The 22,949-nt window shown below is 35.9% G+C and overlaps 3 protein-coding genes and 1 long non-coding RNA gene across 4 annotated transcripts; 3 read left to right on the forward strand and 1 right to left on the reverse strand.

The window, feature by feature from the left end:
- The first annotated feature begins 3,591 nt into the window (after positions 1 to 3,591).
- On the forward strand, positions 3,592 to 6,751 carry ATI1 (mesoderm induction early response protein). The gene is made up of 3 exons (XM_086236530.1): positions 3,592 to 3,728; positions 4,425 to 5,293; positions 6,340 to 6,751. Exons 2-3 carry the CDS (start codon positions 4,445 to 4,447, stop codon positions 6,442 to 6,444), a joined length of 954 nt encoding a protein of 317 aa, XP_086092656.1. The 5' UTR covers positions 3,592 to 3,728; positions 4,425 to 4,444; the 3' UTR covers positions 6,445 to 6,751.
- A 3,548-nt stretch (positions 6,752 to 10,299) lies between these two features.
- On the forward strand, positions 10,300 to 12,939 carry ORC5 (origin recognition complex protein 5). The gene is given in 4 exon segments (XM_086238518.1): positions 10,300 to 11,138; positions 11,225 to 11,638; positions 12,168 to 12,483; positions 12,889 to 12,939. Coding segments are annotated over 4 exon segments (1,617 nt in total). The 5' UTR covers positions 10,300 to 10,302.
- A 5,562-nt stretch (positions 12,940 to 18,501) lies between these two features.
- On the reverse strand, positions 18,502 to 22,811 carry LOC147290587 (uncharacterized). Its single transcript, XR_015121331.1, has 3 exons — positions 22,699 to 22,811; positions 18,838 to 18,929; positions 18,502 to 18,694 (listed from the first exon to the last, which is right to left on the reverse strand). It is a non-coding gene; the product is annotated as an uncharacterized LOC147290587 (long non-coding RNA).
- On the forward strand, positions 19,788 to 22,748 carry LOC147290588 (cytochrome P450 86A8-like). Its single transcript, XM_086237984.1, has one exon. The coding sequence runs from the start codon at positions 20,206 to 20,208 to the stop codon at positions 21,844 to 21,846; it is 1,641 nt and encodes a 546-aa protein (XP_086094110.1). The 5' UTR covers positions 19,788 to 20,205; the 3' UTR covers positions 21,847 to 22,748.
- Positions 22,812 to 22,949: the final 138 nt, after the last annotated feature.

A 22,949-nucleotide genomic window follows, 5' to 3' on the forward strand; every position in this document is an offset into this window, starting at 1 on the left:
TGACATGTCGAAGTGGGGTAAGAACAGGTAGCTGGGTCTTACTGGTGAATAGTGGAGAAAGAATAATATCCAAAACACCCTGCGCAAGTACACAAAAGTAAGCGGGAAGGGCACCGGTGTGGTACCGGCCGAACCTCCTCCGACGCTCAAGTCAGTGTTCAGAGAATCTGTGAGCAGAGTGAGTGAATAGTATAGTATTGATTGAATGTTCTTTTGTGACAAGAAAGTACCTCTTTTATAGTACTTTTGGAAGAGTGTCAACCAATCCGGTGATAACACGTGTCTCTTGTAACGATTTGCACTGTAGGAGCGCCACGTGTCACCTGTTTCGTGGATTCAAATGAGTTGACACGGGTCGGGGCCTAGGAGGCTGGAGCTTGGGAGGCTGGAACCTAGGAGGCCGGAGCCTATGAGGTCGGAACTTAGGAGATCAGGGCCTAGGAGGCCGGAGCCTAGGGGGCCGGAGCCTAAGAGGTCAGGGGCTAGGAGCCCAGGTGCTTAGGAGGGGCTTATTCTTTGGGCCTAGGCCCAAACGACATGATGTTAAGCCTTATGTGACTTGTCGTTATGCCCAGATAATTAGTCATACGAACATGGAGAAAAATATAGAAAAAGGACCGAAGATGCTCTTATGTGCTTGTACTTATACCATATTGTGTGTCTGATGGACTAAAAATATTTATCTGGTCTGATTCATTTATTTAGCTTGAGTACTCCAACTAGCATAACACTAGACTTTGGCCCCAAACGACATACCGTTTGTATAGACTGCATCACAGATTCTTGTGCATGTAAAACGACAAAGAAAAAAATGGAGGTATCACGTGGAGCCGTGGAGACTGGAGGAGCAGTGACTGGCATCACAATGATTGAGACTTGAGTATGGTGGATCTATCCCTCTCATATGTTCATTGTTTGGTCTATTTCAATACTTTTACAAGTACAATTCGACAAATGTGTACAACCCACTTCCTTTATCTTCACTACCATCATTACAATATATATAATTTTTCTTTTTTCTTTTGGTGTAAAGATTACAACAAAAAAGGGAGAAGCAAAAGAAAATATAATAAAATAACCAATGATGAAACTTGGAAGGTATCATTCACTTGCATTTTGGACCATAAAGTTGTGAGCAATAAATTGAAGAGAAGGAATTACAGATTTGGTTAATTTATTTTATATTTAGTTTAATTTTAGTTTACGATCTTTTTTAAGTTTTGTTTTGGTACATTAATTGTTTTACTTGGTTAATAAAAGTCTAGTCTGAAAATTTTTGTTTTGGGATTTATGATTTTAAATTCTTTGGGTTGTGTTTTCTTCAATTATAATTAAAGTATAAGTTATATTTCATTATTTTTTAGTCATAGGAACTAATTTAGAGTATTAAAATTGAAGAGAATTGAAGTTGAGTAAAGTTTGAAAACTCTGAATTTTTTTTTTTAAAAAAAAAATTGGCTGTTTCGGGTACCCTATTTTATGGTTAATTATCTTGAGTTTTAAAACTCTAATTTGAATTATCTTTTTTTTTTTTCGGTACTCAATTTGAATAATCTTTATATGGTTGTAAAAAGGAGATGCATAACTTTAAAAAAAGTATATATTTGCTGAATTTGTGTGAGATTCGATAGGGTAAAATGTGAGCTAAATTTCAGAAAACAGACTTTATTGAACAAGTAGAACAGTTAGTGAACCAAAACAGAACTTAAAAAAAATCGTGGACTAAATCTGTAATTTCCTCAATTGAAGATGCCCATGAAACTTTGACTATAACAAAAAGGAAAAATTATTAGGTATAATCGATATACCGTCATGTGATGTAACCTATCTAACGTATAAGGGTATTATTGGACGACATGCTTATATTTGTAGGATATAGTATTAATAACATCCACTCATATTATACACATAAATTAATTATAGCACATGACATTATATCAATTATATAAAATAATTTCTCAACAAAAAGATAGTGTAACATGGTGTCATTTAGGACTTGCGAATTAATATTTTGTGTTAGTGTATTATTTTTTATTAATAATCCACAAGTAATGTGAATGAAAAATTATTAAGTGAATTAGAAAAAAGCCACAAAAATCGTAAGTTTCACTTAAGAACCTATGTAAAAGATCTATTTATTTTTAAGCCATAATGAGTAGTTTAAAAATAATTTTTTTTCATAACGCTATATATAACTTTCACAGAGTTACACTTTATCTTGTTATAATGTAGTATGTAATGAGTTACACTTTATTTTATTATGATGCGGTATGTAACTATTGTAGAGTTACACTTTATAATTTTGAGAATTACATTTTGTTGAATGATGTAGTATTGTTTTAAGGTTTAAACATTTAGAGTTTAGGTTTTATGACTTCATATATAGGGTTTTAGGGCTTTAGCCCTAACTTCTAAAGACTATACTATAAACCCTAAGCTCTCAAAAGAATTCAAAAATTAATTTAACTAAAACTTGGGTATGCTTGAGTTTAAATAGTATTGAATGTTCCATACTTGATTCTTCTTGAATTGTGGCTTAAAAATATTTGTTGTGGCTTAAAAATGAATAGATTAGAAGTTTGAATTTATAACTAAAAAAAGTTATATATTATGGCTTATTAATAAAGAATTCTAAATTATTTACATAATTAATATTTTAACGTAATCGTTTGAAATAAACACTTCTACCAACAATCAATGTTTAGTTGTATTTCTCTCCATATTGGAGTGTATTGTCCCATATTAAAAAAGCATAGCTGCATATAATAACATTGGGCCTTTACTCCTATTGTGTGATTTTGGGTTGGATGTTATGATTTTCTTTATGATATCAAAGTCAGGTTCATCCATGTGTGTTAGATTGAGTGACCACACATGCTCTACATCACCAAATATGAGTTGTTCATGTGTCTGGTTTAAGTAACGTCACACGTGCCACATTAAAAAAGTATAAATGTTTATAAGGATTGTCGGCCTCTCATCCTATTGCCAATGGAAAACTCTTATTGCCCAAACTGTAGAGTCCAATATATAAATGCCGTGTAAATTGTGAAAAAAATAGTTGGAACAAAGAGTTGGAGCAAATAGCATATTCAATTGCCAATTAGTTTTAGATTTGATACTTTAATTTTCTTCAATTGTAAAAGTTCTAAATTGAACGCACGCTCGAATTTCCAATATTGTGTAAAAAAATATTGAAAAACCAATAACTAGTTGATATGCATCATATGCCAATAATAATCATGTATTTTTTTTAATGTATAGGCTTTCCTTTGTCCTTAATGGTAAATGACCCCTTATCCAAAGTTAAAATGAGCAAATTTGGCAATAGCACATTAGCACGAGTCAATCACAAATGAAAGTTGGGTTGAACGGTTATACACAGTAAGTACCTCGCTCCGCACACACGCAACCGCAAGCAAGCCCATTGTTTTACTTTTGCCGGTAAACATACGTACCTCTCACCCACAGACCCCACTACCTGACAAAACTGAATCCAACCCACTACAGCCGGTCAACCGACCCGTCCGCTTTCGCCTTTACCGGTACATCCGGTTTCCTTCTTCATCTCCCTCTCGTACCCGAGAATTCTCATATAAATGAACCATCCCCTCCATCCACATCTTCGTCCACTTCCCAAGGCAATTTCCAACTTCAACCCCCCATCGGAGAACGTCGTCGTTTCGATCCACGATCTTCCTCTAGATCTAATTCGCTTAAGCTTGAAGGTGAGTAGTCCTTCGTATGAAAATTAATCCGATATTTTTGAGCTGTTGATTGTAGTTTTTTGCTCGCTCTATTATCTCTGCGTGTTTGATTGAACTGGTTGATGCTTTTGCTTTAGATTTCAACTGTTTGAGGTCTTTTTTTTTTTTATATATATATTTTTTATATTTAGCAATTCACATGCAAATTGTATTGTTTGGTTTTTGAAGTGGAACATGTGATTGGGTTATTGAGGATTTTTTAGAAAGCTTGTTGTTTGTTGATATACCGAGTCTTGATTCTGAATTAATTTTCTCTTGGTATGAATTGTTGTATGTTTGTTTGTATTTATATGTATTTTATACTCTGTATTCAGGTTTTTGAATGGACATCAGAACTTTGTTCTGTGAAGTATAAGCTTAGTTTAATTTATTTTAGGTAGGAAAAAACCTCATAATATTTAGTGGCCAAAAGAAACTATGTATGATGCTTTTAAGTGTAGTGTAAAACATTATATATACTAATTACTGGTGATCCAAAAGAAAGTTGCTTTCTTCAGATTGATTTTGCTTCAAAATAATGCTTACATAAACACTTGTGAGTTGTGACCTAGAAAATCAGGATTGCAGTTTATTTGTATCTCTTTTTACTGCATTCTGATGGGCTTTTTGGGTTGTTTACTTTTGTGTGTGTATCTGTGTCCGGTAAATGTGAAATAGGGAACTATAAGTGCTTGAAGATGGCAGATAACGAAGAGGGAGGGGAAAGTACTGCTCGTGGGAATGGATGGGAAGTTGTATCTCTTACCGCATCAGCATATGCTGCTGCTCCAGGTCCGGAAGAAGTTGAATTGAACGATGACGGAAAGAGCAATACATATGGAGAAGCGGAAACTTCTCATGCTTTGTTCATGTCTGGTCACTTTGTTTTTCCACCAAGTCAGCATGAAAATTTGCCTTTGGAGTCTGATAGCAGCAAAATTGACAAAGAACATGTTGAAAAGAATAATCAACATGTGGATAAGGATGTAGTAGCTGAGATAGGTATTGAAGAAGGGGGTAAGTCTAGTGGAAAGGAGGAAGAAAATTTGAATTTTAAAGGGTTGAATGTTTCAGATGAGTTTGCAGGGATACAGTTTTTAGGTGATAAGGATAAAAGTGGTACAGAGTATGAAGCAGGCACGACCCTGGAAGGGTTAAATTTGATTGACAAAGAGCAGACTATATATGGTGCTGCTAAATATAGTTTCGATGGTGAAACAGTTCTTGGTGGTTCAACTCCATATGGTGAGAACACCGCCATTCCTGGACCTATTGAACCTTCAGAGCAAGGTTCAGATTTGTCTGGGGACATCACACAATCCCCAAGGTCACCAAAAGATAATAAATTTAATGTTTCTGATCTTCCATGTGGAGCTTGGTGGAAAAGAAGAGCTGCTTCCTTGTATTCTCATGCAAAAGATGCAAATGCATATTGGTCTATTTTCATAGCAGCAGCTGTGATGGGGCTTGTGTTACTTGGGCAGCGGTGGCAGCACGAAAGGTGGCAGGCTCTACAACAAAAGTGGCTGTTTAGCGTCAATGATCAGGTTTGTCGATTGCTATGTTTTTCTCTTATAAGTATGTTTTGATTCATTCTTGTTTTTGTATTTTAGTCAAGGAATTTATGCATCTCATGTTTGTTGTTGTTGTGTTTTTTTTCCTTTTATTTTTTCTTTTTCTGTGGCCTTTGTTGGTTAAGAAACTATGTGATGGATTTAACTCTTTTTAATACACACAATTGGCTGAATAAATCTGTGGGGTAGTATTACAGAGTGTGTTTTTGAAGAACTTTTTGCTGACTGGATGGCCAATCACAGCTTCTCCCATCCAGGACTTAGTTTGTAATTTTTAATAATATTTTTCTGTAAGTGTAACTTCAATAATATATTACATCTTAAAAGGTCATATGTAAGCATACATATCGTTCCATTTTATAACTAATTGTGTGGTTTGAAGAGTTTTTCTGGGGTCATGTGTGTTTTGAAGAGTTTAATACATGACTTTGCTGATGTGATTGAGTATTGTGTATTGTCTGCCTTCTCTCTCTCTCTTTTCTCAAAATTCACCATAATAATCTGTACATAGATTTATAAAATTACTTCTTGGTATGATACATAGGGTTGCAAATTCTCTTATTGGTGTTGAGTAGAGAATCAGATCATGGGTTTAATTAAAGTTTTTAAGTTTCATACACTTGGGAGTCTTGGACCTTCTTCATCCACCCTTCGAACTGTATGGCACATTATACGTTGTGATAATTTTACAAGTAACTTGTAGACTTGTAGTTTAGCCCATCAGCTCATTTCTGATTATAGTGTGCATCTAAGACAAATTTGCATTCTTGGAAGATTTGTACATGTGATATTTTTGCTTATACGTCCCCAACCTTTCTATATGATTGATTTTTGCTTCTACAAAGAGGAAACTCCAGTTGTAAGTGTAACTTCCAAGTTTCTACTTCTGTAATTGTATGGTCATTCTATTGCATATATGAGGGTAGAATTGCATATTGTGCTTTATCTACATTTGCACAATTTCCCCCCCTAAACCTTCCATTTAATACATTGACATTATTATTTTACCATCTTGACAGAAAACAGGAAGGATGTTAGGTCCCATATCTCGACTTAAAGATGTGATCGTTGGCGGTCACCGCCGTGGATCCTTTATCAGGGGAAGCGCCTCAAGTGAGTCTTAAGATGATGACGAAAATTACCAGTGAGAGAGAAAAACGAATGAGGGATATGATATTTATTAGTTTGTTTCCATCTGTGGTTATGGAAAGTTACTTGTCCGCATGCAAAAAGTCTGAAATTTCCGTTGTATGATCCTTTTCATTGCATTGTATAGAGCTCAGGGATGGCTAACTCACCACTCTTTCACCTTCACATGTTACTTGTTAGTAATTTTATGTTTGTGGTTTTCTTGTTGCTAAAGTTATGTTTGTGATTGTTACTGATGAGATCCAATACAATACTGGATCAGTATTGTAGAATTTTCCAGAATTTGTAAAGTGGGCTTTAAAAAATAGAAATTTTATTATGTTAGATTGCTCTCATTATCTTTAACCAAATAGTTTCTAAAGTTTATCTTTTTTCCATCCTCATAAATTTTATTTTCATTTTAATTAAAAGATAGTAGTTCAATGAGCTGGCAGTGATCGGTGTGGCAATGGCTTGTGTCGCACAGCACAGCCATGGCATTGGAATGTAGCAGGGTGGGCGCAGTCCGGTTTGGATATCAAACCGGAAAATCAAATCAATAATCTTTAACGATTTGGTTCAGTTTGGTTTGACACAAATAGTTTGTAAATCAAATCAAACTATTCATAATCAGTTTGGTTAAGTTTTAAACAAAAACTTTAAATTTAATTAGCACTAATTAAATAATTAATTATTAAATTTGAAATAACTTTACTAAAGCATTCAAATGCATAATTTATACTTATAAAAGAATAAAACATGCAATAATATCAAATATCAATATGACAATATGTATGAAAGCTCAATCATAATATGCCACATATAAAAAAATTAAAAAATATAATGAACCGTCCGGTTCAATTTTATAGATTTGTAGAAATTTCAATTTCAAACCACTATTAAATCGATAAAAATGGTTTGATTCGAATTGATTTGACTTCTTGACTTTTTATTAATCAAACCAAACTGGTTTTTGGCAGTTTGGTCCAGCCGATTTTTGCACACCCCTAGAATTTAGTGGTTTCTCCAAGCAGATAGTAGATGACACATGATACCTTGCCATTTAAATTTATAATTTGTTGCAATGCAGCGCCTAAATCTAACTGCGCCCATTATTTTGTAAAAAGTTAACGCATGTGTGAAATAGGTGATCCTTCTTATTGGAATATTAAAGTAAATTTCTTTTAAGCATGAGAAACAAAAATGTTCATAAAATATAATAAGATGAGTGTGCATACACGAACCTATGTGGTTTTATTAAAAATAAATTACTTTAAAGTCCATTTCATAGCCCTTAATAATAAACAAACTTATCTAAAAAGTTGGAACGATGAATATATCTATTTTGTACAAATAAAGTCCACATTATGTTTTATTTCGTATTTTTGGCATTTAGCGCTCGTAGGGGTTGTTTTTTTTAATTTAGAGGATGTTTTTGTAATTTAAATAACTATTGTCACATAGTAACAGTGATTGTCACTGTTAGACAGTGGCAATTCAGAGCGTACAGTGATATTTTGCCGAGCACTCGGTGGGTTGTACCGAATGCTCGGTGATGGTGCCGAACGCTCGACTCATTAAAGTAAATCAACTAGTTACCGTGTTTTTGCAGATAGACCAACCAATTAGGGTATTTTTGTTTTTTATTTAAAAAAAACACTTTTAATAATCTCTAATTAGTATTTCTAAATATAGATTCATCCAAGTTCTCTTTCTTGTATATATATTTAGGAACACTAAAATTTACCCTACGATTCAAAACATAATTAATGAGATGCGAGATAAACAATAAATTTGTTATTTAGTACATGCATTTATCTTTCACCCATCTTTTTTTTCTATATGATTTGGATAACTACAATAATAAATTTGCACAATTAAAACTACATGATTGAAAAATGTAAATTGGCCTATAAAATAACAAGCGAGAGACTTGCCTATCCCCCTTATTGAGAATGTGGCATCACCTCTCTCTCACTCTCTCTCTCTCTCTCTCTCTCTCTCTCTCTATGTGAAAAATATATAGGGTGTAACCGATATACTGTCACGTGGTATAACTAATCTAACGTATAAGAGTATTATTGAACGATGTGTTTATAGTAAGGTATAGTATTAATAACATTCACTTATATTATAACACATAGACTGGTTATACCACATGTCAATATATTAGTTATACAGATTAATTTCTCTTCTATGTAATGTCACATTCCCAATAACGCGGATAGGCAAGTTATTTCCAAATACAAAGATAACACTTAGAGGGTGTTTCCAACTCAGATTTTAAAGGAGTTTAATGGATTTTAAAATCCATAGAATCTATCAAAATCCAAAGAAATTGAATGAAATTCTCATGAAATTTGTTATGTGTAAGAAATGCATTTAAATCCATCAAAATTCATTAAAATCATTCACTTAATGAAATCCATGACTTTTTGAGGACACTTGAATTTTATTGGAATACATTAAAATCTAAGTTGTGGACACCTAAATTTCATTGGATTTTTAAAATTCAATGAAATCTAAATTGGGGACACCCCCTTAATACTTCCAACCGACGGCCATCATACTCTCCACGATACCATCACACGGTTATCTTATTGTACACCTACCCGCACTCAACACATTTGGCGGGAAATAAAGTTTCCCGCATTTTCTATTTTCTGTGTCTTAAGTTCTCAACTCTCAACTCTTTATACATTTTCTATTTTCTATTTTCTGTGTATCAACTCTCAACTTGAACTCTCAATCCCAGGGCTTGGATTCGGAGAACACTCTCAATCCCTAAACAAATTCACTGCCTCTCTGCGTTTCGTTCATTCCGGCGGCAATATTTCCGGTGGATTCTCCGAACAAGTATGTATTCATTCTTCTTCCCCCTCTTTTTTGAACCTAACCCTGTTTGGTTTCTCAGAAAATTTGAGTTTCACATTTTCTCGGGACACTATAATAGAAAACTTAATGTCTCGTATCTATGTATTCAACTCTAATATATGTGTTGTAAAACCCGGTTGTCCTCTTTCCCCAATACCCACTTCAAAGTATTCTTTAATTCTAATTTTAATTTGCAATGTAAATTTTGGGGCTTTCTTTGAAAGTTGATTGGTTTTACGTAGCTTGAGGTAGAGTTAGCTGTAAACATGTAGGCTGATAATATCAGTCCTTATTTTGATTCAGTACAGGCAACGATGAACAAATATATGCAAAGATGCCTGCTATAGATTCTGTTGTTGTAATTGTAAGATTTAAATGTTAAAATGTTGTCCACTGCTGCTCTCTAGTCCTTTTCTGAGTTTTCTCTTGATTTCAGCCTTTCAGCTCAATTGGGTCCCTTGATGATCAGAAGTTAAAGAAGTTTAGGTTGGGTTTCCTGCAGGATGTTAACGTATTTGGATATAGGGATAGGGATAGCCGTGATAAATTAAGAAATCATAAATGTCACATAGCTCAAATATGATTAAATTAATTAAATCAACACACACACACACACACACATATATATATATATATATACATATATACCTATGGTTTGGTATTTACTATTTAGTGAATCAGTAGTGAACTGTTTGTTTAGTGGGTGGACTATGAATTTTTAAGGATTATTTTTCTATTTTGATGTCATTTCCATGATTTTTTTGGTGCCTGTAAGTTTTGTGCAATTTCCTTGCAACTTTGTCCTGAATAAGCTGAATTCCTTCGAGGTTTAATGCTTCTTCGTGTTGTAATTGGTATCCACTTGTTGGTGTTCGTTTGCGGTGTGATTCATATCATAGGTCCTATTGTTTGTCTTAGATATTTCTCTAAGCTTGTTCTCTTTTTTTTGTTTTAATGTTTTCTTTGGCTAGAATTCAAACATGGGTAAAGAGGAAAGCCCAAAAATTACAAGGAGAACAACTAGATCCTCTGCTTTGGCTACCACTTCAAACAATGTAGTTGAAGAAACAAATGCAAGTAGTCTGCACCCGCCAACTCTCAATGACCTTGTGTTTGGAGAAGAAGGAGAATCCTTTAGCTTGGATGATCTGTTGTATAGTTTGCCTGGTAGACGTAGTCAGATCATGGAGCTTGTGCGCCTTTTGGGTCCGCAAAACTCTCCCATGCTTCCTGTCTTTATATATGGAGGCACTTCTACCGGAAAAACCAGTATCGTTCTACAGACATTTAGGCATCTTAAGCGCCCTTTTGTTTACTCAAGTTGCCTGACCTGTTATAATCCTCGGATCTTGTTTGAATCTGTTTTGAATCAACTGTTTCTCCATCGAAAGAATGCAGCAAATGGTTTTGCGAGTACAAAGCGCTGTGAAAGGCCATCTGATTTTGTTAATTTTCTTCGCGAAGCCTTGGTTAGCATTATTGGTAATCCTCAGGGAAACTTGGGGAAACTAAGCTGCAAAAGGTCAGGCAAGGCTAATGGAAATATGATCTACTTGATATTTGACAATTTGGAGCGTGCAAGAGGGTGGGATAAAGGTTCTACTATATTACCTTTACTCTTTAATCTCTATGATATCCTGAAAATGCCCGAAGTCGGTCTTATCTTTATCAGCAGTGCCTCACCGGATACATATTACTCAAATATGGGTTATGTTGAGCCTATCCCTATATATCTTTCTGATTATACAGAAGCTGATCTTTCTCAAATCTTCTTGAAAAACCAAGCAAACAAAAAGCTTTATACCTCTTTTCTCAAGTAAGAATATTAGTTAACTTCTTTCTCCAAACTCATCTTTTGATTTACGTTTTTCTTATAATGAATATGTTTTTCTTTCTGGCCAGTGTCGTATTAAGGCCTTTCTGTAGAATTACCAGACGGGTGGATGAATTGTCTACTGCCTTTTCGCTATTATTCACAAAATATTGTGAACCTATAACTGATCTGAGTGTTGTTCCCAATGAAGTCATGAAGAGAAAGATGTTTAGTCATTTTCAGCCCCATATTGCTCCTGCACTTAATGAGATATTTAAGGTTTCATCTCAGCCTTCCACTGAAGTTGAAGTTAGGGAGACGAAGCGAAAGGGTGGCACAAGGAAATCTGGAGGTTGGGAAGTTCCTGATCAATTAGATTTCCATATGTCTACTTCTGCCAAGTATCTCCTTATTTCAGCATTTCTTGCTTCAAGAAACCCAGCTACCCTTGATGCATCATTGTTCGATTCTACTGGAGGTGATAATCGAAAACGAAGGAGGTAGTAAGTGTGTTTCAAAACTCTTTCTTGTATTAAGTAGTCTATAGTCTATAGCCTAAGTAAAATACAAAGGTCTAGCTTTGTTTTCCATTCTAAATGTTTTTTTACCGCTGTAATCTTTTGAATATAAGGTCTAAAATACCAAAATCCTGCAGGAGACCAGGTTAAAATGCTAGTGTTTTCTTAAGAATGATGATAAGCATATCCGCCTATCAGCTACTGTTTTTCCATAGCCATGCTATAGTAATAACAGATAGCTGAGTTGTTTTTTCTATTATGTTGTGTGGAACGTCCTTTAGTTAAAATTTCTGACATGAATTACCAATACTAATTTACTGCACCTTTTCAATGGAGTGGTTAGAAATGCTTAAGACTCTCTTTACCATTGTCTTTAAACAAAATCTTTGCAAGATCTGATTAAGAGTTGCCAATTGACTATTTCTACACTGTTTTTGTTTTCTTTAACCTATTGTTATGGTGCCCTGCATTGTAAACATTGTTTTCTTCTTATAATATGCTGCTTCATGGATAGGACCTCTGAAAAATCATTGGAAAAGAAGGAAACTGAAGAACAGGAATTACTTATGAAGGGTCCTGGAACATTCCCAATGGAGAGGTTATTAGCCATATTTCAGTGTATTACATCTGTAGCAGAAGGTCCACTTGATGAGGAGGAAGAAGGATATGATGGGTTAGGGATTCAAGATGGGGGTGGTGGACTCATGTCCGATGTTCTCTTACAACTGTCCAGTCTCTGCAGTGCTAATTTTATTGTCAAAGGAGAAAGCTGCCCACTGGAGGGCTCAACTCGATATCGATCTACAGTGAGTGAAGATATGGCCCTGAAGGTAACCTTTTGCGTCTCTCATATTGAAATTCTACCAAAAAATTTTATGGTTAAGATTCTGAAATGATTTTGATTATATAAGGTTCCATTTGGATGTGGTGAGTAACAAGAAAATATTTGGATTTTGAAATATAGCTAGTTTAGTTAAAGAAATTACAAAAACACTAGCATAGTGTAGTTTGTATGGATTTGAAAATGTCAGTAGAATGTAATATTTTTCAATTTGAAATGAGTAGGCCCAATTAGTCATTTGAAATCCATACATTTCTTCTTTATCTTCTCCTACACATACGAACTTAAAACCCATTGAGACATTTGAAACTACATAATATTAACTTAAAATCCCTAGATTTGAAATTTCTTTATCCAAATGGGCCCTAACATCTTGTTTATACTTGGATTATAGGTAGCAAGGAGCATCAAGTTTCCTCTCTCAAAGTATTTGTACAGAAGATAATCCTGTTTTGTGGTAAGGTATTTGTAACATGGTTGCTGATTTATTCTCAAGGATAAAGAAAATTCTGAAATAGAAGGGTGAGATTGCCTCTGATTCTCAACATAAAATGACTGATATTGAGTGCATGCCCTTCACAAGTAAAGAGCATCAACAGAAGCCTATCACAGAAAAGTGATTTTTTCTGTATGGAAGGTGACTCTAAACTTGTCTCTCTTTTTTGATATTGACTCAAAACCAGTCTTAGCTGTTTGTCTGGTGGGGGAGTTTGGAATTGCCATCTATGTTACTATGATGGTTTATATAAGACAGACACTTTATTACCTTGAACAATGACCCTAGAGCATAACTTAAGGATGACACACCTGAAGATTGTTTAGGTTTTTAGGTGACTTGTGCTACTGATCGTTGAACTCTCCACCTGGAAATAGTTGAGGATGCATAAAGTAATATGAAACATGTGATGGGGAGTTGTCCTCAGCTAACAAAAAAGGAAGTGGTCAAATACTAGCTTGGTTACCATTTAGAAAGATTACAAACATGGGTAGATATTAGACCTTCAGTTAATATGTACCCAAAGATTATTTATGTTCAACTTTTACATATTCCATGAATATGACAGCACTGTGAGAGGGCTTGCTAACTTCAGTTGGCCTCAAATTCCATCTTAAATGCAATAAAGAGCAATGACGCGTTGTTGCTATAGACTAGGAGTCTGAGACTTGAGAACGTTGACTCCAATAATTTTTTGGGTCCAGAGGCTTGTTCTTAAACAGTCCACCATGGGATTGGGAGGTGATCTGTGTATATTTTCTTTGGCCATCAGTGAATAGCTGGATACCTAATTTTATTTGAAAGGCCAAATAAAACTAATTAGCACGTATAGTTTGTTAGGGTTTTCAATTCGCTCCTGTAATTTAAAAGCGTACAATCCTGTTTGAAGCCCAACTTAATGTGAATTACAAACGTATAATTTAAGGTTTTAAAACTTGAAGGACAAAAATTCTAACAAACTACAAGTGTAATTTTGCCTCAGTTGAATTGTGGGTTTTGAGCATTTTACTACACAATACAATTAATTTGTGGAATTGCTAGGTATCACAAACACGAGTTGCCATCTATGTTACTATGATGGTTTATAAAGACAGCCACTTTATAATAACCATGAACAATGACCTTAGAACATAACTTAAGGATGGCAGACCAGAAGATTTTTTAGGTTTTTAGGTAACTTTATGATAGTTGAGAGGCAAAAAATTTATATGAAACATGTGATGGGGAGTTGTTCTCAGTTGACAAAAGTGGTTAAATACTAGTTTCGTGAGGGGAAATTATTCTATACATCCGATACACCACGTGCATATCCCAATGGTATATCGGGTCAATAATATTAAGTCATTTGGACTATTTTTTTTTTTTTTTGAGCTGGCAATGATGCATAATTAAGAAGTAATATAAATTTTGTTATATTTTCCTCTGTTCAGTCTTCTTCCTCAAAAAATGGCACCACCGCACAATCAACTTGCTATGCCACCGTCTCAAGCCTAGATAAGTACTCTTTCTTCTCTTCTCCTTCGTCGACCCCTATGATCTAAATGATGGTGGAACGCTAGTTTTTGAGTCTTGCTCCTCAATCTCCACACCACTCTATAAGCCATCACAAATTGTTTTTTTTTTTTTTTGAAAAATAAATAAAATTGTAGAAGCTATATTGGCTTCTAGTCGACACTTGTCAATGAAAAAATTGCTTGGACTTGACCATGGGAAAATTGCTTTATTAAATGGCTGTAGTGGTTTAGGAAAAATCAAATAGTTAGGTTTCTATCACCATTCAGGCAAGTCCAAAATATTAGGAACTCCCTTCAAACCCGAAACAACTTGAACCTTTTCACGCCAGTGAGTATCAAATTCAACAAAAACCGAGTCGTCATAAAGTCTATGCCATGGAGTAACTCCTCTATAGATATCACGTAGATGGATTAGAGAATTAACAACAAAGAAGAACCTCTCCTTTGGAGATTGCAGCAGAGGGTGGAAATGTAATGATTCAAAAGATATCCTAAACACCAAAAAAAAAAAACTAATAAATAATGAACAACAAAGTGCAACAAAAAAAATGTTCAATAAAACTACTACAAATAAATTTCTCACCCATTGTCGTTCATCACTTCATAAAAGTCCACTAATTCATGTTTTGTATCATCTACTCCAACTATTTCTTCCATCAAATGGTAAAATTTATCTTGTAACATTGAAAACCACCAAAATGTGAACAACTGAAAACCTTAGCACGGTTATTGATGACTTGAATGTCTTCATTCTTCAATATGCACATTGGTATTGGTCATATCGGTATGTTGAAGTTGTGAAAATAGATCAATCAAGTCCCTTTGCAATAATAATAATAATAATAATAATAATAATAATATTTATGAAAATATATCCTGCTAAAAATAAGGATAATGTCCAAAAAAATAACTTACCGGTAAGTAATTTGGTATTCACTAATAAGTCGATCTTTAAGCCCCCATCGATTAGGATGTTTCCTTAGAAACTCAAATACGGTGCAACATGAAAGACAACGTTGTGTTTCTGTAGATCCAACAAAACTTGACTAAGAAGGCTGTGCATCACCACAACTTGCTGAATTAGCATCATAATCAAATGGCGGGTAAATGAATTCTGATTTGGCCAATTTTTTACAGGAATGATATTTGAGTATGAACGGCTCCGATCGTTGAAATCATGCTGTGGTTTTCACAATTATTGAAACGTTGGCTTCAAGCACTTTTCCGTGATCTTCATCTTTACTTATACACTCTGATTCTATGGTGTGACAAATTTGAGTTCTCTCTCCCTTGCTTCCAATCCGGTTTTTCACACAAGAACACGACATGTTGAAGTTGCTTATCACTACATCAGGGAGAAGGTGGTGCGCAAGGAGATTGCAGTCTGATATGTGTGCACGTACTAATGATCAACTAGCTGACATAATGACCAAAGGGTTATCCTTGATCTTCTCGTTTTCAAGAACTGGTGTCCAAGCTTCCGGTGCGTTCCCGGCCCCATTCAGCTTTCGGGGCGTGATAAACCATATAGTCCTAGTTCCCTTTCAACACTACGATCCCATGAGAAGTCGACTTCCTCTACTGATAAACCCACGGTGTCTCCAGCTGTGCATGTGTTATCAAGATTAGTATTATCTCCTGCAATTGTGATAATCTATCTAGCTAGCTAGTTACTTGGTTATCATGTCACTATAAGAAATGTGAGTAAAGTCCATCCTCATTGGTGGCATAGAATGAGGTGACAATTGGGCAATAGAGACTGAAGTGCCTCGATTTTAACAAAAATTGGTGGCAATTGAGCAATAGGGATTAAAGTTTTCAATTGCCACCCCATTTTGTGCCATTGACGAAGGGTGTGATTTTCTCAAATTTCTTGTAGTGTGTTAATATTGAATTTATCATGTATGTAGGTGTTATGTTTTGGTATAGTCTAAACTCTTGTAGCCTTGATAAGTATATATCCAATGGAAACACAATACCTCAGCATCCTGAGGAATTTACTAACGTACGTTTTGTTTCACAAGATTAAAGTGCAGGAGATCGAAATGAAAGATTATGTGAAAGGAAAAGAGATAAGAGTAATTTAGAAAAAAGGGGGTGAAATAATTAAATTAATATTCTTTAAAAAATTCAAAAGGGGGTGGAAAAATATGGTAAATCAGAAATATGAATTAATGGGCGGTGGGAATATCACCACTCTTCAGTTTAATTGAATTTAAATCTGATTCTTAAAATGAAAAAAAAAAAAAAAAATTCATCGTCCTTAAAAAGAATGTGACGGATTGCCATTTTGGCAGTGCACCATATTATATAATATTATAATCTGTGTACAAAGTGTCGGTGAAAAGACATTGCGTACTCTCGTGATTTTTTTTTTTTCATGCAATATTATATGCACCATGACTCATGAGATGATGATGGAGCGAGAAAGCCCATAGACTCTTCCGTAGTATGTAATTTGTGCACAAAGTCACAAACACTGTCAAGTCTGTCAGGTCTGAATAAACTTTACAATTACATGCAATTAATAAGTAATTTATTCAAAAGTTTCCCTTTCTATATTATTAGTTTATTCTTTTTCTCTTCTGAGTCTTCTCTACTCTTGTTGCAAAATGAGTGTACCAATGAAAGGATCCATATGGTCCACCTTTACTTTTTTAGTCGTTTGAGTGTATGATGTGTATTGTCCATTACAAATTCTCAACAAATCATATACAAAATAAGAATGCAAAATAGCCACAAAATGTATTTAGGTGATATTTCTTAAACGAAACAAACCCAACATGTATTTTAGGTTGATTGTTATTTAACACAACTCTAAAAGTGATATTAACACGTACACTTATCTAATTGGTATTATATGAAAACACGTCTTTTTCCCTATTTGTTGATATGGCTGGCATTGTATGCATTTTTCTTCTAGAATTAAATGTCTCTCTTTCTTCCATGATTTTACTAGCATCTAGATCAGATGAACTATTATTTACTTCTAGATATATGAGTGATGAAGATGCTTGATTAATGAGTTAAATTAGATTAAATTTATAGTTTGGTTCTCTTCAATTTAAACAGAACAAAAGACGTTTAGTTAAAAATAAGAGGTTTATCTAGTCTAAATTTCTGGTTTACCTACGAGATGCGTGTGTCATTTTTTTTTTTTAATCTAGCATACAAATGTTAATTAAATGTGATTAATAATAGGTCGGATAAGGGGCCTAAACCTAACTAATACTAAAAAGGAGAGGACCGACCCAAACATAATACATCAGATCATGATTACATACTCCTAATATCTAAGTAATTATGTAATTTGGGTTGGACTTGCGATATCCCTGTCCTAGCACTAATATATATGTCTAGTACTGCCCAAAGTGAAAGAATTAATGAAATTGGTACCGGAAAAAAAAATGAATAAGCTTAAATCTATTCCATTACTATAGAATTATAAGTGTTTGTACTCAAAATACAATGTGCAATTATACCTAATATTACTACAAAGAGATCAAGCTTGTCATGAACATCCATCCATAAGACGCACATGAAGAGATTTTTATGACGTGTGATGGAGATGGTGCTTAGCCAAGCACACACCTAAACGGTATGGGAAGGGCTCAACAGAATGCAGGTTAGGTTAGGTACCTCTAGCTATTTCACAAAAGTGACAACACCATTTGATGATCACCTCCAATTTCGGTGCCTATATTCCATACAATGTAACACCTTTTATTGTTCTTAATTTGTGTGGGGTATCCAGTCACATGCATGGCTCTCACGCAATGCTTAATTTAACAAGTTAATTGTAAAAGTATTTCTAATTCAATGCAATTTAGGGACTATGATTTCTGATTGCTATGAAAGAGAGAACTGAGAAGTAATCAAAGACAATAAAAAGCATGGCAAGCATCATGCAAAGGACGTACCTTACATTCATCAAATTTTGTTTATCAAATTTTATTCAATATAGAAATATATACTGTTGGTGGGATATTGTGCGAAATTTCATACTCCAATAACTGTTTATTTATTCAAATTTGAACTCACTTTGAACTTTATTTTTATTACAATTGACATATTATTTGAATTTGGTAAATCTAACATTATTGATGATCAACTGATTGATTCATCATATATTATATCCAGATGAAGAAGTAGCAGTCTGCCAAATGTGCAAAAATTGAAGCCATATATACCTGAAGGCCGGCTGAATTAAGTTAATATATATGCCTGCAAGCAATGCATGGGTTTTGACTTTTTTTCATGTTAGTGACTGCAGAGAGGCGCGCATTTTTTGATGATAGATGATATTAAAGCATTAAAAGTTAGAGGGTCAAACCTGTGAGGAATCCCATAATTGTTTTTATTTACTATCTATCTGCTGATCGAGTGCTGCTAGGTCTGGTCTTCAATTCTCTGCAGAATTATGAGCTATAGGATAAAGAGATAAGAAAATTTAAAAAAAGTCACACAAGCACAGAATTGAAAGCAAGGAAACCAAGCAAAACAAATTTGACCAAAAAGGTTTTTTTTTTTAAAAAGAAAAGCAACGCAAAAGCAAATGGGGTATTAAATTGTTGGTGGGTTGCTCAACCAACCATAACCAAAAACCCACATGAACAACCCCATTTTCATATAATTTCTTCCACGACTTAGAGAGAAACCCCAAGGATACGTACAAGTTGGCTTGCTTAACAAAATAATTATATGCATCAATTATCAATATCATCATAACACGGAGACTCTGACCTGTGTGTGTGTGTGTCATGACCCATTTTCCTTTGTTTTATATAAATTTGTGTTTCCTTTTGGTCTCTCTCTCTCTCTCTCTCTCTCTCTCTCTCTCTCTCTCTCTATGTACGTGTCTTAGTTCCTCAACTAATCTCATTAATTCCCCCTTCATTGAATGCTTGAATTAAAGTTCCTCCTCCATTTCCAGTAAAATTAGGTGCACAACTAGTGTGTGCGCTTGTGTACATGTGCATGTATGTATGTATGAGAGAGAGAGAGAGAGAGAGAGAGAGAGAGAGAGAGAGAGATTTAATTTGCTAGATCGAGCAAGTGGTTTTCTTGAGAGAGAGAGAGAGAGGAAGGGCTGTTTTGGCCTGCCTATTAAAAGTTCAACGACCTCTGAAGGCATTTATGGCACCTGTAGCTGTGCTGTGTGATGAAGCTTAATTTTAGTGAGAGAAGGAGAAAGAGATCGAGAGAGCAATGTCAAGGACCAGTCTGGCCTTAATAATTGCTCCTCAATACCATTCCCACCTATAAAACCCTCTGTCTATAATACTCCACTTTGTACTACCCACCCAACTCATCAAACTCAAAACACTCACTATCTCTTCCCCTCTTCTACTTCACCACCCTCCGTCCCTTTCTCTCTATATTTCAGATCCCTCTTTTTCCCAAATCAACCCCTTAACTCCATTTTTTTGTATCATATACAAAAATCCCGACTTGGGTTTTTCCCCTTTTGGCCACCTTTTACGTTTCACGTACACCCATTTTTCCAAAGCTAAGTTATATAGCAACTTCTTCTTCAGCTTCCTTACAATTTTTCATCAAGAAAACACACTTTCCCAGGAGAATATTATTTTCCCGGGAAAATACCTTGGAGAGAAAACAGGTTTCTTGCTGGTAGGGTTGTTGACTTGTTGTCGGTTGTTTATTGTTGCATGCATTTCCAAAACGTGGTGTACAAGTAAAAATGGAGATTGGCTCGGCTTTGCTGCTCTTCACGGCCATCACGGCCTACCTCCTTTGGTTCACCTTCATCTCACGGTCCCTCAAGGGTCCACGTGTCTGGCCCTTACTGGGCAGTCTCCCGGGCCTCATTGAAAACTGTGACCGCCTCCACGACTGGATCTGCGACAACCTACGCGCCTGCGGCGGCACGTACCAAACCTGCATCTGCGCCATCCCTTTCCTTGCCAAAAAACAAGGCCTCGTGACCGTCACGTGCGACCCGCAGAACGTGGAGCACATCCTCAAGACCCGATTCGACAACTACCCCAAGGGCCCCACCTGGCAATCCGTGTTCCACGATCTTTTGGGGGAGGGCATCTTTAACTCGGATGGCGACACGTGGCTGTTCCAGCGGAAGACTGCCGCGCTGGAGTTCACCACCCGGACCCTCCGCCAAGCCATGGCTCGGTGGGTCAGCCGAGCCATCAAGCTGAGGTTTTGTCCAATACTTGAGACGGCTGAGATTGAAGCCAAGCCGATTGATCTTCAGGACCTTTTGCTTCGGCTCACGTTTGATAATATATGCGGCTTGGCTTTCGGGAAGGACCCGCAGACTTGCGCCCTGGGGTTTCCCGAAAACGGGTTTGCCTCGGCTTTCGACCGGGCCACTGAGGCTTCGCTGCAGCGGTTTATTTTGCCCAAGGTGTTGTGGAAGCTGAAGAAGTGGCTTGGGCTTGGAATGGAAGTCACCATGAGCCGAAGCCTTGTGCATATAGAGGAGTATTTATCCAATGTGATTGATTCACGTAGGCTCGAGCTGCTGAGTCAGCAAAAGGATGGGAACCCACATGATGATTTGTTGTCAAGGTTTATGAAGAAAAAAGAGAATTACTCGGACACTTTTCTCCAACAGGTGGCACTCAATTTCATCCTAGCTGGACGAGACACATCATCTGTCGCGATGTGTTGGTTTTTTTGGTTGGTAACGCAAAATCCAATAATAGAAGAGAGAATCCTACGAGAAATCTGCACTGTTCTGATTGAGACACGTGGTGATGATGTGGCAAAGTGGTTAGAGGAGCCCTTGGAGTTTGAGGAAATTGACCGATTGATATACCTCAAAGCAGCATTGTCTGAAAGCCTTAGGCTGTACCCGTCTGTGCCCCAAGACTCCAAGCATGTCGTGCAAGATGATGTTTTGCCCGATGGAACATTTGTGCCCGCCGGGTCGTCGGTCACATACTCAATTTACGCGACAGGGAGGATGAAGTCCACGTGGGGGGAGGATTGCCTAGAGTTTCGTCCCGAAAGGTGGCTATCTTCGGATGGTAAGAAGTTTATAATGCATGACTCAAACAAATATGTAGCGTTCAATGCTGGTCCAAGAATATGCTTAGGGAAAGACTTGGCTTACTTGCAAATGAAGTCAGTGACAGCCTCTTTATTGCTCCGGCACCGTCTGACAATAGTGCCGGGCCACCGGGTGGAGCAAAAGATGTCACTAACATTGTTCATGAAGTATGGGCTTATGGTGAATGTGCACCATAGGGATTTGGGGGGTATTTTGGGAAGCATAAAAAGGGATGTTGGGGTTCAATGTAATGGTGTTAGTGAGAATGGTGGTGTAGGTGGAGGTGGTGAAGTGGTAGTTGGGGTTGCTTAAGAGGGTGTTAAATTGGGTGGGTGTTGGGTTAGTGTTTTGTGACTTTGTGAATGTGTATTTATGGAGTGGTGAAACCCATGAGAGATGAGAGACACTCAGCACATAGAATGGGAATTGGGAGGCAAAGCTCATGTGGGTTCAATTAAATGTGTTGCAAAAAAAGGGTTTCTGGGCCACACCAATTTATATCTTCCACAAGCTTCAAGCACACAAAGGGGGTGGTGAGTGTGGTGGAGTACTTACTTTTCTCATCACAAATACATATCATGCATGATATTAGAGTATCATCTAGCTAATTTCCCTTGTACCCAAATTTTTTTTTACAATTCTTTATGTTCTTGCTTGTTCAGATTTCATAAAGTTACTTTTATCAATATTATTGTTATAAATATTCATTTGCAAGAGATTTTGCTCAATTTTATCATTGTAATTTTCTGCTTCTTGCATTCTGTAATGTCTTTTGAGCTGAAATGCACCAATTTTGTCAATTTTTGTCATGTCTCGCACTCTCATTTGATCTACTTAGGGCCATTAAAGTGGAGGTTGTCTGTACAAGTTCAGGGAATCAGGGGGTGGGTCAATTCTTATCTCCAATGTACCTAAATGCAGAGATTGCAGAGAGTTTATGGTAGGCCAGACAGACCTAGCTAGCTATTGTTCTTATGTTCCATAAACTCAAAAGCTGATGGATGGAAATGCCTGGTCCTACTTACTACTTACGCTGCATCCTTCAACTGAATATCTACCATCCCATAGAAGAGGTCTACATGTTTTTATTATTCTATTTTTTTTCTCTGATAATCTTCAAACTACTAGTAAATAAGGTAAGTTCTAGAGTTCTAGATCACTTACCAAAATTTACATTTCCCCTCATCTAGGGATTGGCAACTGGGTGGGTTCGGGTAGGGTTTGCCAATACCATATCCGTCCCGTCAGGTAATCAAGTCTCCATCGAATATTAAGAGTCCCTGTTATTTTTTTTAAAATTAATTTGTTTATTAATAACATACCAAATCAACATAAATATATAATATAGTATAAATGAAACACATTAAAATTCATCATATTACATTACAACAACACTAAATCATAAAAAGTGTACA

Source organism: Dryas octopetala, chromosome 3 (genome assembly GCF_963921425.1).
Source record: "Dryas octopetala chromosome 3, drDryOcto1.1, whole genome shotgun sequence".
NCBI classification, from domain to species: Eukaryota; Viridiplantae; Streptophyta; class Magnoliopsida; order Rosales; family Rosaceae; genus Dryas; species Dryas octopetala.

Excerpts from the sequence above, each read along its gene's own strand:
- ATI1 (XM_086236530.1), top strand. The coding sequence starts at position 4,445 with ATGGCAGATAACGAAGAGGGAGGGGAAAGTACTGCTCGTGGGAATGGA. Across the intron at positions 5,294-6,339 it reads TGTTTAGCGTCAATGATCAG|AAAACAGGAAGGATGTTAGG; the intron begins GTTTGTCGATTG and ends CCATCTTGACAG.
- LOC147290588 (XM_086237984.1), top strand. The coding sequence starts at position 20,206 with ATGGAGATTGGCTCGGCTTTGCTGCTCTTCACGGCCATCACGGCCTAC.